Genomic DNA, 19,133 nt, shown 5'->3' on the forward strand with positions numbered 1-19,133 from the left:
TGGGTGGGTGGAGAGTTGCCCTGCCCAAACTATGTGATGGAGGAGTCTAAGGTGGAAGGATGTTTTGGGTTGATTCGGAATTAATAAGCTCCAAAACGTGTCTGCCAGGACTAGCATCCCCAAATAGGAAATGACATCCTTTGCTAGCAAGCGCCAGCCGGCCGGCGGCATCTGAAGCTCAATAAAGATATACTTTCTGGATAGTAAGTTTAAGGTCGTTAGAGCAGGAAGCATACTAGGAAGAGGACCGAGTGGTTCTATGGTTCCAATAGAAAATACCTGTGGCTGAAGAGTATTTCAGAATCCTTGGCTCTCTTGGAGCAAATGCAAATAACGTATTTCCTTAGCTTTTATAAGAAAAGCGCTGCCCTGAAATTCGCCTTTACAAGGGGAGTTGGAAAGGTTTCCGCTTTTTTAAAAGATTTTGTCAGAGAGGAACCACAAGCTGGGGGAGGGGCAGCAGAGGGAGAAACAGCGTCCCCGCCAAACAAGGAGCTCGACGCGGGACTCGATTCTCTGACCCTGGGATTATGACCTGAGCCAAAGGGAGACGCTTAACCGAGCCACCGAGGCGTTCCAGGTTTCCGCTTTCTATCTATCCTCCCTTTAACGAAAGTTTACCCTGGATTGGGGGAATGGAGACAGCAAGAGGGTGAGAGGAGCTAGAGGAAATGGAGGCAGGGGCCACCCTCGAGAACCGTGGTCATGGAAATAAGCAATGGTATTAACATTAAAAAAAACCCATGCTTCTGGGTTGTTACTCCCTTCAGTTCCGACACAACGGTCGGACCAGAGGTTTAGCGGGCTCCCCTAGACGGGTTGCGCCTCGGTCCCTCCTCTATCAAACGCCCGTGGCTCCTTTAATAGGCGGGGCCGGAACCAGCGGCGAGTCCTCCGCTTTGTACGTGTCGGGGGCGGAGTTCCCAGACGGCCCTTGCAGCATGGCCGCCGGTACCGCCGCCGCCTTAGCGTTCCTGAGTCAGGAAAGCCGAACCCGGGCCGGGGGGATCGGGGGTCTGCGGGTCCCGGCTCCGGTCACTATGGACAGCTTTTTCTTCGGTATTGAAGAAAGGAGGGGATGAAGGTGGTGCTGGGGCGGTCAGGGGCAGGGCTGAATAGGAATGCAGATGGGTACACGACGTGGGTGGGGGCCCCGCACGCGGCAGCCCAAGCGGAAGGGGGCGGTGCGACCCCTGCTCCAGATGTGCAGGGCGGGGCTCAGGACCGAGCGCCCCAGGTGTTCCCGAGAAGTGGGCGCGTAAATGGCCCGTCTGACCACGGCTACACGTGACAGAGGTTTGGTGGAACGTCCCCCACACGCGCTCAGACACACGCTGTTACCTCTTCTAGGCTGTGAGCTCTCCGGCCACACCCGCTCTTTCACCTTCAAGGTAGAGGAAGAGGATGATGCGGAGCATGTGCTGGCTTTGACCATGGTGAGGGGCGGGGAAGGGTGGTGAATAGCTGGTCCTGAGCAGGCAACTCGGGGGCTTCCACCCGTCCCCCGCAGTCCCCTTTACTGGGAATCACCTCCTCTGCCTGCCCCCCACATAGGCACTTCCCTGGCTAGGTGATCCAGGGACCACTGGGGGGAGGGGGTCAAGTTCTAGGGTAGATGCCTCCACTTGTGGTGCCAACCCTTGTTTGGGGAGACCCAGAGGCCCTATGTACTCTTCCCAGCTCTGCCTCACCGAGGGGGCCAAAGATGAGTGTAATGTTGTGGAAGTCGTGGCCAGGAATCATGACCACCAGGAGATTGCAGTCCCTGTGGCCAACCTCAAGTTGTCCTGCCAACCCATGGTGAGTTTCGCCTACCATGCCGGGTGATGGAGGTGGGGGGTAGGAGAGTGGGTGGTGGTGAGGAACTGAGAACTGAAGAACTGAAGGACTGATTCATCACAAGATGGGGTGGGCCAGGCTTTCATCCTTGTCTTCCTTCCAGCTCAGTTTGGATGACTTCCAGCTCCAGCCACCTGTAACCTTCCGCCTGAAGTCAGGTTCTGGCCCTGTGCGGATCACTGGGAGGCACCAGATTGGTGAGAGTCCTCTCCGTTGCTTCTGATGGATTCTCCATCCCACCCTCCCACACTCCTGCCCTATCCCAGCCTTATCTCCTAGTGCAGCTCCCATACAGGGGCTATACCCTCCACTCTCTGTCCTACTCAAGCCTACCTCCTGCATGAATCCTGTCCCAACTTTTCCACATCCATTAATGTGGTCTCCTTTGGCTCTCTGTCATCTTAGTATCTGAGGTTCTTCCCACCTAGATCATAAGCTCTGGGAGGTCAGGATCCCTGCAAGCCAAGCACCACAGGGCATGAATAAATGACATGCGGTATGAAGGGGGTCTGGCTTTAACCTCCTCTTCCTTTGTTGCTTGCGTGTCCACCAGTTACTATAAGCAATGACGTTTCTGAGGAAGAAGAGAGTGAAGAAGAAGGTAGTGAGGAGGAGGAAGCTGAGTTGTGCCCCATCCTGCCTGCCAAGAAGCAGAGGGGTAGGCCCTAGCCTCCTTGGTGAGTTGGGAGAAGGGTGTCCAGCAAGGTCTGGGATGGGGTAGGATAAGCAGGTGAAGGCCTAGATGCTGATTCCTTGTTTGCTCTCCTCAGGTCAGCTAGCTGCCTGCCACCTGTGCCATGCACCATGTTCCTGTACAAGTTTCAAGAAATTTAAATGTGTCTTCTCCGTTGAAGAGGATGGGTGGGTGGGTGGGGTCTAGGGCTGGTGCTAGGAGAGAGGGGTGGTCCTATCCCTTATAGAGTCCTGGTGTTTTTCTAATCTTATGCCCTACCTGGGGCTTCCCTTTTCTCAAGGATTGGGAGGAACTCTGAACTTCTGTCCTCACCGTGTCTCCCCACTTGCCTATGAAATTGGAGATCAGCATCTGAAGCTCAGGACTACACATTTTTAATACTTTTTACATTTTTGGATAAAGGTTGAAATAAAGTGATGTGGAGTTTTTTGCAACTCATTTGTGTGGCTTCTTTACCTTCTGGTGTGGCATTCCCCTAGGGACCACCAGGTGGCACTGTGGCAGCATTGAGGGTGGCCCTGGGCCTGGGGAGGGTAAGGAAATGTGGGATCCTGCTATCCCTAGGACCCCGGGGGCAGGCCAGGCCTGGGCCCCAACTGCCTTGCTAAAAGAGGACCTCCCAACACCAAGCCCATTCCCAGCCCCTACAGGTGGGGGAGGGCCATCCCAGGAGGTTATCAGCGTCTAAACAAGGGGCCTGGGCCTCTGTCAGCACTCAGGCTGATGGGCAGGGGGGCAGATAAGGGGGCTTAAGCAGTCCAAGGAATGTGCATCCCTAGCTCCACGAAGGGGCTCAGGCCCTGAGAGGGCCTGTGAGGGGTAGGGCAGAGGCCAGTCTTTGCTCCTCCTTCCAGGCTTACAGGCTGTCTCTGAGCAGGTCTGGGCCCTTAGAAACCTGATTCCGGGGGCCAGATGGAGGGGGCTGGCCAGATTGGGTGACAGGGAAACCAGAATCCGGGTGGCCTGGCATATGGGGGCAGAGAGGGGCCTCTGGGATTCAGCCTCTTGGCTAAGGGGTTTCTGACTCCCAGCACATCGCCTGGTCTGGGGTCTCTGGTGCCTGTAATCAGGTGTTCTGAGGTTTGACTGCTGCTATGCCAGGAAGAGAAAGGGAAGTACCTGGTGTTGAGCATTAGTGTATATGTGACCAAAGCTGGGGTCAGCAGTTCAGCAGCTGTGTTGAGGGGGGGGGGGCGTATTTCAATGTCCCACATACAAACAAGCAAACAAACAAAAGGTTAACTCCTGAGACAGCCTGGGGCCGGACATGCTGAGGATGGACAGAGTACAGTGCCCAGTGGGGTGTGGGATGGTGCGGCCGGGCCCACTCCCTCCCACACTGGCTGCTGGGCAAAGGACTGAACAAGTGGGAGGGGTCCCTGGGTAACCCAAAGGGGCTGGTAGTGGGGCAGGTAAGGTAAACTTTGGAGAGTGTCCCACAACACTGAAAAGCATTCCCACTTCAACACACATCCCTGGAGTAGGTGCCCCCTTCCCGTGGTGAGGAGCTCTAACCTCCCTTTTCTCTCAAGTTGAGGATAAAGGAAAGTGATTTCTGTGTTGCAGTGATCGGGGTCGCAGGCCCCTTTCTCCTCTCCAGGAAGGCTTTCCCGAAGTGCTTCCATCGGGAACCAGCATGGTGGGGCAACCAGGCTCGAGACCATTCACCTTTCTGTGGCAGGGGTCCCGAGGGAGGGGGAGTTGCAGATCGCGCCCTCTGGTGGGCGAGGTTGAAACCGCCTGCTGCCGTGCGGCTACCCACGCCGCCTCGCAGGGGGGCTACGTGAGTTGTCTCGCCCGCGAGTGGCCTGGGGTGCCGAAGTTTAGGCAGAAAGCGAGGAGTAAGTCACTGAAGCTGACTGCATTCGTTCTTTGATTGATTGATTCATTCGTTCGCTAGAACTCTTGTTAGAGCTCTCCTTCCTCTCATCTATAACCTCTAGAGTCCTCGGCACGTGCTTGGTTGGGGGCGCGGGAGACTGGCTGAGTGCAGCGAAAAGTCACCTCTGGGGGAAGCCTCCCCAACCCACCCATCTAACCTCTGTGCGTGGTGCAGCTCGGGTATTTACCCGCTGCGAAGCCGCTGAGCGCGCATTGTAAGCCTCGACTGTTTCCTGGGTGGTTCTCCCCGCGCCGCCGGCAGGCGCCTAGCGCGCTCCTGCCCGCAGCGGGGGCCCAATCCACATCTTCCCCTTCTTCCAGGACTTTCCCGGCCCGAAGGGGCGCCCGGCGGACAGAGCTGGGAATTGTTTTTTCTCCCTCTCCAACCCCGCTTCTCCTCTCTGCCCCTTCGGTCGGCTCAGCGCACGGGAGGAGAGCTACCAATTCACTTTGGCGCCGGGGCACTGAGGGAGGAAGGCGTTCGCCGGGGTTTGCAGACCGCTGGAGGATGGGCAGGGCTGTATTTGAGGGGCGAGGGGAGACGACTCCGGGGCAGGGGCCCGAAGTGCTTCACGTAGTCGCGGCGATTTGCATCTGAACAGTCGGTGCAGAGTCCGCCGCGCTTTGAACGCTGGGCGCAGGACGCGCGCAGTGGAGCTCGCCGCAGTCCAGGCGGCCCCCTCTGGCTGGTGTGGATTTGAGGGGCCCAGGGTGGGCCGGGGTCGAAGGATGCGTTTGGAAAGAGGCTGAAGGTGTGTGTTTGGGTCCCCGCGAGGGCGTGTTTGCGGAGAGGGGCTGTTTGTGTTGGCGAGGAGTGTTTGTGTTTGCAGGAGGCAAGGGTGTGTGTGTGTGTGTGTGTGTGTGTGTGTGTGTGTGTGTGTGTGTGTGTATGTTTGTGTTTGCGGAGTGTGGGGGCGGCCGGGAAAGGTGGCCGGGCTGTCATTCAGCGATCAGGTTGACAGGCGCTCCCTCATCAGGGCCGGGGGAGCTCTGATTGCAGATTCGAGGAAACAAAATAGCAATTGTAATTACGGGTCTTTGATAAGATAAAGGAAGGAACGAGCTGGCCGGGAAGCGGGCAAGCGAGGGAGGGAGGGAGAGAGTGGCCTGCTGGGGCCCGGCCGGAATATTTGCATCTGTCACTCACAGGGTGTGCCCGGGCAGTATCCCGAGCCCTATGTGAGGGTGTCCCCATCTGCTCCCTCCCCCTCTCCCCCCAAACACCCACCTCAAGACGTAGACTTCTGGGGAGATGAGAAGAATCTCCCAAACTGATGAGGGTTCCTTTTGGGGGAAGTTCTCCAAATGTAAAGGAATTCTGTGCTATAGAAAGGCCCCTTGATAGAGGTTAAAGGGTAGCACTAAAACTTGACCTCCACACTTTTAGGTCCCAGTATGCTCATTTCTTCTGGGGAAGGGGACAGAATGGGTTACAGTCATTGAGGTTCGGCTCAGGGACTTCAGAACCTTCTGGGAGCTCCAGAACCAGGGTTGGACCCTGAGTCAGATGCTCTCTGGCCTCCATCCCCACTCCAGAGAAGGGCTGGTGCCCAGAGTGACTCTAGCTGTGGCTCCAAGCCTATGCACACTAAGGATGGGCTAGACTGCCCTGACTCAGGCCTGGGTCCTGCTCCATGCTGTTCTCATCAGACTTTTCAGAGGGCTGAGTCCCTGGTGGGGAGAAGGCCCTCCCCACCCTCTGCTCTCCATCTCTCCACTCATTCATTCATGCACACGAATAACCATTTTCAGGGGCCTACTATGTGCAGGGCATGTGTTTAAGATGGTGAGCATTGTGCCTGCTTGAAGCAGTGCCGCTGGGGACGTAACGCTCAGTAAGAGGAGGACGGTGAGGGAAAGGGCTGGCTTGGGCTGTGGGCACTGGAGCCCACCTCACCTGTCTCCCTTCTCATGGGCTCACCTCTTAGCGGGGTTGAGACAGTACAAGTCCAGCCTTTAGCAAATACAAGTGCTCAATAAATAGTGGTGCTTACGATTATTATCTGAAGCAAGTCTTCCCGGGGAAGCCACTCATGGGCTGAGGTATAAATGCTCAGCCGGTTTCTTCATTATTCATTCATCAAATGCCAACTCCAGAGCAACCCTGCCCAGCTCGGTGCTGTGAGCTGCAAGTTCCAATCTAAAAGACATGGTCCTTGCCTGGAGGTCTGTGTGTGCAAGAGCCAGAAGAGTGAACAGACTCCTGGAGCGGGGGCAACAGGTAGGCTCGGGGAGTCCTCTTCTCTGAGAGGGGGTGAGGTCTTGAGACAAGTCCTCTGACTCTGTTTCCCCATCTGTGCGTTGCTCAGTGTTAGCATCATGGCTGGGAGTGGGGAAAGGGGCATGGGGACAGATGGGGCACAGAGAAGGGGGAGGCAGGCAGAACGTGATAGTACTGCTGGACAAGGACCTGCCTACTGCCTCTGGCCTAATGGCTTCTCAGGACCACCCCAACCCCTCCAGTGCAACCCCCAAGGACACGGGGTGCTGGTGGGGCGGGGGAGGTCACGGGTGGGTGCAGCGGCAGGGTAGGGCATCAGGGCTCCCCCTGCTCCTCAGAAGTATCAGTGCCAGCGCATCTCTGCCCACCCAAGCTGCTCCCAAAGAAGCACCACGGCTCAGGGTTTCCAGAAGCCCCTGGGCAGAAGCACTGAGGGGCTGGGAGAGGCTTAGACACTCCTTCCTTTGGCGCCCCCCCACCATGCTTGACACAAAGCACCAGTCCGCGTCTAGTCCAGTAGGTGTGTAAATGCCCCAGTGCACCAATAATGAGACTCTGAGAGGGAAAGCCTAGGCGGCCTGGATCCAAGTCTCTTCTCCAGGAGAAGCAGCTGACAGTAGTTACTTTTGCCCCCTCCGCCTGCTGCTTCGGGAGAGCGGCAGCGACCATGGGTCCTGCCAGGGACCTCTAGGCTCTCCCACGTAGGTGCCTCGTGGTTCCTCTTCAGGTTAGTGTGTGGGGGACGGAAGCAGGGGTGATGGTGATAATGGCGGAGGGGACATTTCTCGCTCCCAGGGTCTTCCTGGAGACGGGGCGAGACAGGAGAGACCCGCAGGAAGGGTCACTTCGCAGAAAGGTGGGGGTGGGGGGTCGGGTCCCCGTCGCCGCAGCGCACGCACTGCCCGAGAGCCGAGCGCACAGCCATTCGCTCCCGCGTCAGCGGCCGCTTCCAGGGGACACACAGGGCCGAAGCACACAGTAGGTGGCTCAGAGACCGCCGCCTAGCCTGAGGCAGAAGCGGACCCGGCCTCACGGTGGGGACCTGGCACCTTCCGACCCCGGCACACCCGCCGTCCAGGAAGCCCCAGCCCGAGGCGCCCCCCTCCATCCCCGCGGGTCCAGACCCCTAGAGCGCGAGGGGTCAGCCCGGGGATGCGAGGAGGCGCCCCAGCCGGCCGCCCCCCGCCCCTCCCGCGGTCCCCAGACCCCTCCCCTAGCCCAGACCCCCAATCCCAGACCCGCCGGCCGCCCCGCCCCGGTCCGCCCCGCCCCCGCCCCGGGCTGCGTCCGGGCCCCAGCTCCCAGCCGGGGGCTGCGGGCTCCGGCCGCCCGCCCCGCGCTCCCCCCCTCGCGCCCGGTGCGGCGCCCCCCGCCCCCACCCCTCCCCCTCCCTTCCCACCTACCCACCCACCCTGCCGGCCCGTTACCCTCCCGCCCGCTCCGGCTCCTGAGCAGCCAGCGGCCACCGGCTCCGGCAGCGGCGCAGAGCCACTCGGCACGGCGCGGCGAGCTCGACATTCCACGGGACCCGCGGAGCCGCGTCCGGACCGCCGCCCGCCTCCCGCGCTCCGGCCTTCCTCGGCCGCCGCCGCCCTCGGCTCCTCCCTCGCGGCCGCCCGCGGGCCGGCGTGATCCCGCCGGGGTTCTCGGTGCTCCCCGGGCCGCGCGCCATGGGCAGCCCCCGCTCGGCGCTGAGCTGCCTGTGAGTACGGCCGCCGCCCCCACGTCCCCGCCGGGCCCGCGCCGCCGCGCCCTCTCCGCTCACCCCGCGCCCTCTCTCTCCCGCCCGCTTTTGTCTCCCACAGGCTGTTGCACTTGCTGGTTCTCTGCCTCCAAGCCCAGGTAAGGCGCACTGCGCGGCGGCGGGGCCCGGGCGGGCCGGCGGGGACCGCCGGTTGGCAAGGTCGGGCAGGGGCCGGAGGACCGACCCTGCGGCCAGCGCGGTAGGGCTGGCAGGAACCTTAGAAGTCCAGCCCCGAACTTGCCCTAGGAGGGAGCTAGGGAACAGAGAGGGAGCGCCCTGCCTAAGGTCACACAGCTAGTGTGCGGCGAGGCTCGAACCCAAGGTTTCGGACTCCATGCATCCTAGCCAGGTTGGGGTGGGTGGGGAACTCTAGGGGCAGCCACACCTGGCTGCGGAGGAATGGGGAGCTGGGGCCAGGGAGCGTTCGTTGTCAGAAGTCCCGGTGACCGCCGCAGGGACTCTCTTCGCGGCTCTCTGGGGAGACTTGTGGCGGGTCTGGCCGAAAGATCAGGTGCCTAGGATTTCTGCGCTCTCAATATTTGCTCCGTAAATTTGTTTTTATAAATGTCAGGGGTCGGGCAGCGCTGTCTCCCGACCACAAGCGCCCTGCTTTTCTAGGAAGGCGTGGGGCGGGGAGCGGGGGTGGAAAGGGGGGCGGCGGCGCTGGGCAGGGAACTTGCTTCCCTGACCCGAGCTGGCCAGTAGTCCCAGGGTGTTTCCCAGCAGGTAGGTCCAGATCGTTCTGGGCTCATCCTTGCTAGGCTGGGTCTGCCCGACTTTCCCGGGTTGGGTGTTGTGGCCTGAGCTGGCATGTTGGGGGGGACCCCCCAGCCCCTGCCGGCTGCCTGGGGCTGTGGAGGCGCGTGCAGGGCGATGGGGGCCACTCGGGCCCCTGGGCAGAGTAGCATTATAATGGCGTGTTGTGTATTTTTCAATTTCCTAAAGGTAACTGTTCAGTCCTCACCTAATTTTACACAGCATGTGAGGGAGCAGAGCCTGGTGACGGATCAGCTCAGCCGCCGCCTCATCCGGACCTACCAGCTCTACAGCCGCACCAGCGGGAAGCACGTGCAGGTCCTGGCCAACAAGCGCATCAACGCCATGGCAGAAGACGGGGACCCCTTCGGTAAGGCAAGCTGCACCCGGCAGGGCGAAGGTAGCTTGTGGAACATGTCCTCCTTCTCCTGGCTGGTGTGCTGTGACCGGACCTGCCAGCCCCATCTGTCCTGGCCAGAGGCCTCTCCAGCTCAGAAGGGAAGGAGTTAAGGCAAAAAGAAAAAAAGCATGCTGGGGGTCACCCGGAGAAAAGAGGGCTAGGGAAGGGACCTTGGGGAGTACTTGGCCCACAGGTGCCCCTTCCCTGACCAGCAGATGAATGAATCCAGGAGTCTCCCTTTCCCCCACCCCCATTCACACACCCCTCCCCAGCTGCAGGTGGAGACAGAGGGTTCTGCGGGAGGGGCCCCAGGTTTAAGGGAAGCTCTTGAAAGAGGATATGTCGCCAGGGTCCACAAAAGGAGAGTTGGGAAAGAGAAGGGAGAAAAATCTGCCCCCCCCCCCGCCCTTCCAGCTTGGACAGGGGGTTCCATGAACCTTTAAATATTTTGATCAGAAGGGCCTACTGCACATAGGCACTAGGCTTGGGAAGGGGCCCTCTCCACTCCACTGCCCCAGGAACCCAGGTGGTGGTCAGAGCCAGGCTCCTGACTCCCCGTGGGGTGGCGAGTCCAGGGAGCTACTGCAGGGCAGAGAAGCTGAGGACTGATTGATTTCTAAAACATTCAATATTCCTGCCTTGAAACAAGGCCAATTTCCAGAGTCCTGGATGTACCAGGAGAAAAGCAAGCCCTCTGGGCGGCTGGTGTTGTTTTTAGAGAGCGATTATTGTGAGTTTAAAAACCTTTAAATAATGACCAAGTTAAACAAGCATGAAAGGAGAGGGAAGACTCTATTAAAATGTAATAAAAAGGTGAGGCATTTTAAGAGCTAAGAAGAAAAATGAAGAATGATATAAAACAGAAAAAGAACGAGCCTTTTTTCAGATGTGGAGTTTGAAAGGAGTTGCAAGTCTGTAAATGTTAAAAAAGAGGTTCAAGATTGTTCTCTATGAATCTCTGGAGAGACCCCTGCGTCTGGCAGAGCGATTAAAACTCTTCTTACTTTCACCTTTTTTAACATTTCCTGAATACTTTCTCCTCTTCTCGAGCCAGTTTGGGGGATCGAGTATGTCTCACTGCATTTTTTCTGCATCGACGTAGCTGACTTCCCTTCAAAGCTGGAGAAGGAGACATAATTTTCCCGGGATAAATCTGTCACTGGGGTGGAAGAATAGGTTTGAAAATGTTAAGCTTTCCAAAAGGCCGGTCGGGAAAGCCGCTGTAAACTGCGGCCCCAGCTCCCCAGCTCCATCCAGGAAAGGGAGTGGGGGCTCTCAGTGGTGGGGGTGGGGGGCGGCCTGCCCGGTGGCCGAGCTCCCCCGCTGGGCTGGCAGGGCCAGCCTGCCGTCCCTTTGTCCCTCCAAACTGGCTGCTTGCTGCCCTTCTCAGCTTCCAAGGAAAGGGAACGAATGCTTAGCTCCTCCTGGGTTTGCTCCACTGGAGCAAATGGTCCAGCATCCTTGGGTTTTGGGGAGGGAAGAAGAGGCTAAGCTGGCCATGGGGGAGCTCATCTTCAGACCTTAGAAGTCAGATGCCCACTTCTGTCCTTCAAGCGTAGGAAGCCTTCCAGGTTCCCTGACCCCTGCCTGCCAGGCAGGAGCGGCAGCAGGAGGGCCCAAGAGCAGAGGCTTAGGGTGTGCAGCGGGGATGGTGTGAGTCGGGGGGGGGGGGGGGAGAAGAGCAGAGAGGTCTGAGTTGCTTCCCTATGGGTCCCAGGAAGGAACAGAGGGATTACTCCATCCCTGTCTGCCCCATTTGGCCAGAATCCTCAGAGTGGGATCCTCTCGCCCCTTTTCCAGTCAGTGTCCCTCCTGGCCCTTAACGGCAGCCACTCCTTGCTCTGGAAGGCATCTCAGGAGAGGGATGAGCAGACTGGCTGGGTCCAAGAGGAGGTGGGTGGGAGGGGAGGTGACAGCTGCATTTCCCTGGCTGACTTGGAGCCAGACTGGAGAGTTGGCCATTGGGTTCCAGCTCTGTGCTTATGTGAAGGGGCGGGGGTAGTCACAGGCTGGGCAACGAGGGCTGCCTTGCTGACCTTGGTGACCATCCCCCCCCCCATTAGTTTTGGGGACTAAGAAGGTGCTGCTTTGTTAGTGCATGTTGAGAGAGCTCTGGGAGTCCTAGAACTGCCTTCTCAAGGAGGGAAAAGGAGTAGAGAGGACAGGAGACCCAGCCCCTTCTGTCTTATCCCCAACAGCTAAGTCAGCCCTCATTCCCTTCTTGGGGACAGCCTCAAAGGGAGGAATTACACAGGGACTAGACAGGGTCCAGGACTTCTGTGGCAAATTGGCTGTCTAAGGGGAGGGCACAGGGGCAGAAGGCACAGAATTCAGCTCCCTGTCTCAACGGCTTTCCAAACTGAGAGGCAAGCATGCCTGATTTTCTCCCCTCCTCACCCACAGAAAGTGTTTGGTCACTGGGGTGAGAAGCCCAGCTGTGATGGGGGTTGAAAGAGAAAAGCCTATTTGAGTCACTGATTTCTGGACACCGGGGCTGGGGACAGTGGTGACTGGGAAGCGCGGAGAAGAGCAGAAGCCTCCCAGCTGGGGTCTGAGGTTCTGGGAAAGCAGCTGGCTATGGACGGGCTGTGTGTGTAGGGAGAGTGGTCCCCATCCCTGTCATCTTCTCAGCAGAGCAGGGTGGGGGGCAAGGCTATGAGTTAGAATCCAAGGTGCCAGAAACGGAGGAGAGGGCCCTTATGTTTGACCTGATGGCACCGCTGCACCCGGAAGTTTGTAGTGACCTGTGAGGCATGCGCACATACTACTTTGAGTTTGAAGGATCCCCAGTGATCTTTGGATGTGAGTAGAACACTAGTCAGGAAGCCTCAACATAGAGGTCAGTACTGTCCAGTTTTAGAAGAGGGTCTGTTCGATTTGAGGGCTCCAGGACTCCTCTGCAGAACCCCGTTTGTGCCTCATGATCTTGTCCATCCCCCTGTGTGCGTTCAGGTGGGGGGCCTGAGGCCCAGGAAGGGGACTTGATCTTTCCCAATGTTACACAGCATTGGCAGCTGGGCTGGGGCTGGAGCCCACGTCTTGGCTCCCTGCTCTTGGAGCAAGTTGCTACTGGGATGTGACAGTTCTGAGGGTCAGCTGGGGTGAAGATGTGGTATAGTGGGGGTCAGGGAGCTTCCAATAACCATCTCCCCACCTTCCCTGACAGCAAAGCTCATTGTGGAGACAGATACCTTTGGGAGCCGGGTTCGAGTCCGCGGAGCTGAGACTGGCCTCTACATCTGCATGAATAAGAAGGGGAAGCTGATCGCCAAGGTGAGGCCCCAGAAGGAAGGGAGGGTCCCTGGGGCCTGGGGAGTGGGCTGGGCTGGCAGAGCTCCTCCAGGATCCCAACAAGGTGGGCAGAGAGACGCAGGGCCACCTTGGGGTTACCTAATGATTGCGTGGGGGGGTGGTGGGGGAGGTGAGAGGGGGGAAACTGCCTGAGAGATGAAAAGCTATAAAGGCAAAGGAGGAAGAAGGAAAGCTAGGCTGGTGGGGGGGGGGGTTGGTAAATTCCATATATCTTTTTAACAAATCGCCAAATTGCTTTGCTATTATGTCCAATTACATGGTACCAGCATTTGGAATGTTCAGTAAGCCGCAGGCCCAGCCCCTCGGCCGAGCTCTGAAATGGCCCCATTAGTCACGGCTCTTCTCCAGCCTCGAGCCCCCCGCTTCCTGGGCTTCTGGGGCTCAGGACTCCGCGTCTCCCCGCAGGCCTCCCCTCCCCCATGGGGTGGCTGCCCTGGGGCCCCTGGGGTCCTCAGGGGCCCCGGGGAGTGGGGGTGCAGCTGGGGAAACGGGTGCGAGCGGCTCGGCCAGACTGGTGGGCAGGAGGCCAGGGCAGGCAGGGTCTGGGCCCCCTCTCCGGCCCTCTGCGTTGGGGCCCAGCCCCTCCGGAGACAGCCATGTGTCACTGCTGCCCGGGAGGACAGGAAGTTGCCGGGTGGGCTGCGGCTTGTGAGGGATTAGAGAGCGGGTGCCCGGGCGGGGGTGGGGCTGTCGCTCGTGCCCACCCTGCCATCTGCTGGGGTGCCCACCTGCTGTCTGGGGCCGCCTGCCCTCTGCCTCCGCTGGGGTGGGGGGTGGGGGGCGCGGCTCCGGCCGGAGCCCAGTAACGCCGCGTTGGCCCCACTACCTGCAGAGCAACGGCAAGGGCAAGGACTGCGTGTTCACGGAGATCGTGCTGGAGAACAACTACACGGCCCTGCAGAACGCCAAGTACGAGGGCTGGTACATGGCCTTCACCCGCAAGGGCCGGCCGCGCAAGGGCTCCAAGACGCGGCAGCACCAGCGCGAGGTGCACTTCATGAAGCGGCTGCCGCGCGGCCACCACACCACGGAGCAGAGCCTGCGCTTCGAGTTCCTCAACTACCCGCCGTTCACGCGCAGCCTGCGCGGCAGCCAGAGGACTTGGGCCCCCGAGCCCCGGTAGGCGCCGCCCGCCCTGCCCGCCGCGCGGAGAAACTCCGGGGGCCCGGGGCTGCGCTGCCGGAGGCTGGGGACGAGCTGGGGGAGCCCCGCGTTCTAGCTGTCCATAACTGTTTGCTGTTGGGTTTTTGTTGTTGTTTTGTTTCGTTTTGTTTTTTTAAACAGAAGAGAGGCTCTATTTTTGTATTCCACTTGGCTGTGGTGTCTGTCTTTTTAACTTTCAGGAAGGCTGTTAGTGGCCTAGGCTGGGATTCTGCGGGGGGGACCCCTCTGGGTGGGGGGCTTTTCCAGGCCGGCAGAGGTGCTCCTGAGACCCCAGCGCCTGCAGGACAAGCTGAGCGGGCCGCCGGGGGTGCTCCACTCCACCCCCCAGGTGGGGGCAGGGCGAAAGCCTGGGGCCTTAGAGCAGGTTTTTTAAGGGTGGGGGTCAGTGGGGGTGGGTGGGTATGTATTAGTTATTATTAAATGACTGAAATATTTATCTAACTTGCGTATTAAAAATGTGTGTTGGAGAGCAAGTCCTGTGGGGATCGGCCCCCTCCCTGCTCCCCAGCTGCCCTGGGGTCAGGCACCAGTTCTGACTGTAGCCTCCCTCCAGCCTGACTTAGGACCTGTGCCTGTCCTTGTTTGTTGTTTCGGAGAGTCTGTCCTGATAGGACAGAAGCAGGGAAAGGGGCAAGAAGAGCCTCTTAGGTCCTGGGAGCTCTCAGACAAGGACCTCCTAGTTCCTAACAGGAGTCATTGCCAAGACTTCCCCAGCCACCTCTGGGGCAGGAAAGATGGCTCTGCTAGGACCAGAGCTGCGCTCATGGATTCAATTATTCTATTTTTATTTTTTAAAAATATTTTATTTATTTATTTGTCAGAGACAGAGAGAGAGAGCACAAGTAGGGGGAGCGGCAGGCAGAGCAGGCAGAGGGAGAAGCAGGCTCTTCGCTGAGCAAGGGGCCCGATGCGTGACTCGATTCCAGGATCCTGGGATCGTGATCTGAGCCAAAGGCAGACGCTTCAATGACTCAGCCACCGAGGCGCCCCTCAATGAACCTTGAAAAAGTGCCCCTGCGTGTGTCTCGGTCCGCGTGGGAGACAGGCTGCAGGTGCCAGAGCTGGTTCTTTCTGAGTATCAGGCCCCAGCGAATGAAAGGGAAGAGCGGCTGCCAGGGCCGGAGGCGCGGTTATGCTGGAGGGGAGAGCGCTAAGAGAGCTGTTGATGATTGTGACCCGGAGCAGTGCTGACTCTTGAGGATCTGGTTAGAGAGTGGGGAGCAGAGGGCACTGAGCTCAGGAGCTGCACAAGGGCCCAGGGACCACGGCCCTGAGAGGCTGCTGATCCAGGAGAGATGGGGCCCAGAGGGAGAAGAGCTGGGCGGGGGACCAGGAGGGAGGTTCACGGGTGGAGAGCAAGACTCAGACTCTGGCCTGGAGGAGAAGCAGCAGCTCATGGGTCAGAAGGACTGGCCAGGACAGACCTGCTGTGGAGGAAGGAAGCCCCGGCCACACTATGGCGATGACAGAACAGGTCAGGGTGTGGGCACAAGGGCCGACCTGTGGTGGGCAGAGAGCTGTGTGTTTGGATGTGGACTGGAGAGCCTGGCATCACAGCACATCGAGGGACAGCCCCAGCCCAGAGACAGCAGGTCTCCTGAGGGCAGAGCTGGCCCTGACTTCATAACTGAGGCCTCCCATTCTGGCCGTTTCTGTTGCCTTCTTTTGACAGTGCCCTGGGCTGGTCCTACAGTCCAGCTACTGGGCCAATCCAGGAACCTCTTCCCTCTGGGCCTCTGTTCCTCGGCACTGCTTTGGAGTGGGGGTCACCCCAAGGCTGCCTAACCACGTGGGCCTCTCAGAGCTGAAGGTGCAAGTTCCAGGGTCAGGCCATCCAGGTGGACTGGAGCTCCATGGCTCAATGAGAAGCCTTGGAGGAGAAAGCTTAGGGATACCCTGGGCGCTGGCCATGCCACCCCACCTGGCTTGCTATGGGGTGAGGGGCTCTGGCTAGATGAGGTATCTCCCGGCATAGACACCAGGGATGTGGGGAGGGGCTCTAGACATCTCTGTTCCAGCTCCGCCAGCTCTTAGTGCCTCCTCCTCTGCTCCGTCCCTCCCCTCCCCCTTTAATTAATTCTGGGTGAGCAGCCTGGCTTTATTGTGCAAGGAGCTCGGGTCTCACTGTGGGAAAAGTCACACCTTCTGAGCAGCTTCTGATGCCATGCAAATGAAGAGACCGTCCAGGAAACGCTTTCATCTGCACGGCCGCCTATCCAGCCCCCAGCCCAGTAATTGCCCACATTTCATTTGTTTGAGAGCAATTCCTGGGGGAAGCCATAGGGTAGGAGGGAGTCTGGGGTGGGGGTGGAATGTCAGGCTCTCCCTGCTTGCGGCCCCGGCTACGGGGTGGAGGCTGGTCACTGGCTAGGCCAAAGTCACTCCTCAAGCCCCGGGCCGGGGGACGCCTGAGTACTCTGGGGCGCTGGATGGAACTGTGCCGTGGTGGCCACGAGGGAGAGGAGGTGGGCTGTCCAGAGAGCCAGACCTGCCTTACAGAGAGGAGGGAGATGACTGGTGGTGGTGGTGGCTGGGGGCAGCGGAGAGGTGGCCAGGAGGTGGGGATCCTCGAGGCTGCCTGGGGCTTTGGGAAGGGGCTGACTTCCGGCAGGACCCCAGGCCAGGGACCCATGGGAGCAGAGCCCAGAGTGGTGGGGCCAGGCTGGGCTAGAGCACCCACCACCTTGTTTATCTTCGCCTTGCCGCCTCCATAGAGCCCTCGCTAATGGGGTTTTACAGCCCACTCAAGCTGCAACTGGCCAAGAATCAATCATTACCGGCACTTAGTGGTTTGATAGTTAACAGCCTGAACTGAAGCCAAACTGGTTGTTAACTGTGATAACAACTGATTTCAAGGGGTTATTGCCGGCCCAATATGCTCAGTCCATTTATTTCGGGGAAAACAAGCAGGGAGCCGTGGCAAGGCCCAGAAAAGGGAGGAGGCCTGGGCTCTTCTCAGCCAAAAGGTCCACCACTTTGCCCTAGAGTGGGCTCTGGCCGTGAGGGCCCTGGGGGCCACCTGAGACCTGTGCCAGGCTTGACCTCCCAGGACTCCCTGAGGCCCTGCATGCAGGCCCAGGTGACCCACACAGGCCTTTTCTGGTCCTCCTTTCTCCTCAGTGCTTACCTCATCCTGATCTCCCCCCTCCTTTTTCTAGCTCAGGAGACCCTCACCGGGACTGACTCCCCGTGAGGAGGAAGGCGGCCTAGTAGTCAGGTGTCCACTTGTCCCCACTCAGAGGGTGGGGCTGGACCCCCTCACCCATTCCTCCATTCCCCAGGCCTCCCAGAAGCCTGCCAGCTCCAAACTAGAAACTGTCTTCCATTTCAAGGCCAGCGGAGACTCCACCCAAGCCCTGATGAGAATCAGTGAGGGCTCTTTCCTCTCACTCCACCAGGTTCTGTCCAACCCTTCCTTGTACCCTAGCTGAGTGACAGACGGTGAGGCTCTGGGCAAGCATCATTCTAGAATGCTACTGCAGCAAAGGCCCTCAGGAGTTCTTCACCATCTGTAGACAGACAGCCTAGGGCCTGGAAGACACATAGCTGGGGTCAAAGCTGGTACTAGAAATCAGGTGTTAATTTCCAGACCCAGGCTGCCTCTTGAGGATGGTAGGTCTTTCCCTAATTCCATTCATTCATTTGATATTTATTGAGTGCCTTTCGTGGGCGAGGCTCTATTCTGGGTAGAGGGACAGGCAGGAAATGAGACAAAAGCCCTGTCATTACGGAGCTCCTCTTCTAGTGGGTGGGTGGGGGGTGCAGAGCAAATGGTACATAGTATGACAGACACCGAGAACGACATTGGGAAAAATGCAGAGAAGGGAATGAGTGTGAAAGGTAGGGTAGGGGAGCAGCAATTTTAAATAGGGGTGCTCAGAGAAGGCCTCGCTCATATCTTCATGTTTGAGCAGACACCTGACCAAGATAAGGCTTTCTGGGGAGGGGCCGTCCAGGTGGAGGGAACAGAGAGTGCCAAGCTTTCTGCATTTAGGGGAAGAGGAAGGAGGCCAGCGAGGTTGAGGTAAAGAAAGGAGGATAGGGGTGTTTTGGAAGGGAGAAGAGCATGGAGAAGGCTGGAAGCTGAGGTGAGGCTAGAGAAATAGAAGGGGTGCTGGTGGAGGGCAGATCACATAGGACCATTGAAAAGACTTCACTTTCGATTCCGAATGAGATCGCAGAGCATCAGGGGTTTCTGAGCAGTAGAGTGACGTGCTCTGCATGAAGTTTTCACTAGATTACTTCGGCTGCTGTGTGGAGAAGAGAAAGCTGGGGGCAAGGGAGCCCAGCTACGAAGCTATTGCAGTAATCTAGGTTAGAGATAAGAGCGGGTTGGAGACAGTGACAAGAGATTGGGATTTGGGGCAGTTTTCACAAGTGAGGCTGACGAGATTTGCCAATGGATTTGAATATGGGCTGTGTGAGAGAGGGGTTGAGGCGTTTCCAGGGTTTCTGGCCTGAGCCCCTGGAAGGATGGAAGGGACATTGGCTGACACAGAGAAGATTCCAGAAGGGCAGATCTTGAGGGGAAGAGTAGGAGTTTAGTTTTGGATATGCTACATCTCAGCTGACTAAAGAAATATGCCAGGGGAGACGGTGTGCAGTTGTGCATGAGTCTGGAATTCCCGGGAGATGTCTGGTGTGAAGATACAACTTTGGGAGTATTCGGCACACAGGTGATTTTTAAAGCAGGAGACGGAATGGGTTTCCTTGGGAGTGAGCGTAGCTGGAGAAGAGAGGAGCCCCAAGCCTGAGTCCTGGTGCACTCCAAACATGCAGAGGTCGGGGTGGAGGGGGCACCAGGGGAGGCGACTGAGAAAGTGTGGCCCGTGAGGTAGCTGGGAGGAAAACCAGGACAGTGTGCTGTCCTGATGATATAGGACCAAGACAACAATTTCTGGGCCTGAAGCTTTAAGTGTCATACACCCCAGCCAACACCAGGGCCAAAAGGAAGTAGCTGACAAGTAGGGTTGGTTTGACCTAGGAGTCTCCTGGGCTCTTCTTTCAGCCTCTCCTGGCCTTTCATCGTGCTGCCTTTGCCTCCTGAGCCTAACTCAACTCCAGTCCACTTACTCTTTGACTTGTCCACCACCCTCACCCTGCTCCAAGCCGTCATCAGCTC

At 58.4% G+C, this 19,133-nt stretch overlaps 2 protein-coding genes across 4 annotated transcripts; both read left to right on the forward strand.

Annotated features, from left to right (window-relative positions):
• The first annotated feature begins 911 nt into the window (after positions 1-911).
• Positions 912-2,703, forward strand: NPM3 (nucleophosmin/nucleoplasmin 3). Of its 2 annotated transcripts, none has more exons than XM_044382054.3 (6): positions 912-1,059; positions 1,351-1,391; positions 1,681-1,800; positions 1,943-2,036; positions 2,393-2,516; positions 2,610-2,703. In XM_044382054.3, exons 1-5 carry the CDS (start codon positions 942-944, stop codon positions 2,506-2,508), a joined length of 489 nt encoding a protein of 162 aa, XP_044237989.1. In that variant the 5' UTR covers positions 912-941; the 3' UTR covers positions 2,509-2,516; positions 2,610-2,703. The 2 variants fall into 2 exon arrangements, with proteins under 2 accessions (XP_044237989.1, XP_026349743.1); XM_026493958.4 differs by having other exon boundaries at positions 913-1,059; positions 1,351-1,436.
• A 5,602-nt stretch (positions 2,704-8,305) lies between these two features.
• On the forward strand, positions 8,306-13,970 carry FGF8 (fibroblast growth factor 8). 2 transcript variants are annotated; one of them, XM_026493649.1, is made up of 5 exons: positions 8,306-8,337; positions 8,441-8,477; positions 9,325-9,505; positions 12,702-12,808; positions 13,680-13,970. In XM_026493649.1, exons 1-5 carry the CDS (start codon positions 8,306-8,308, stop codon positions 13,968-13,970), a joined length of 648 nt encoding a protein of 215 aa, XP_026349434.1. The 2 variants fall into 2 exon arrangements, with proteins under 2 accessions (XP_026349434.1, XP_026349435.1); XM_026493650.1 differs by having other exon boundaries at positions 9,358-9,505.
• The last annotated feature ends 5,163 nt before the right edge of the window (positions 13,971-19,133 follow it).

Source organism: Ursus arctos, unplaced genomic scaffold (genome assembly GCF_023065955.2).
Source record: "Ursus arctos isolate Adak ecotype North America unplaced genomic scaffold, UrsArc2.0 scaffold_7, whole genome shotgun sequence".
NCBI lineage: Eukaryota > Metazoa > Chordata > Mammalia > Carnivora > Ursidae > Ursus > Ursus arctos.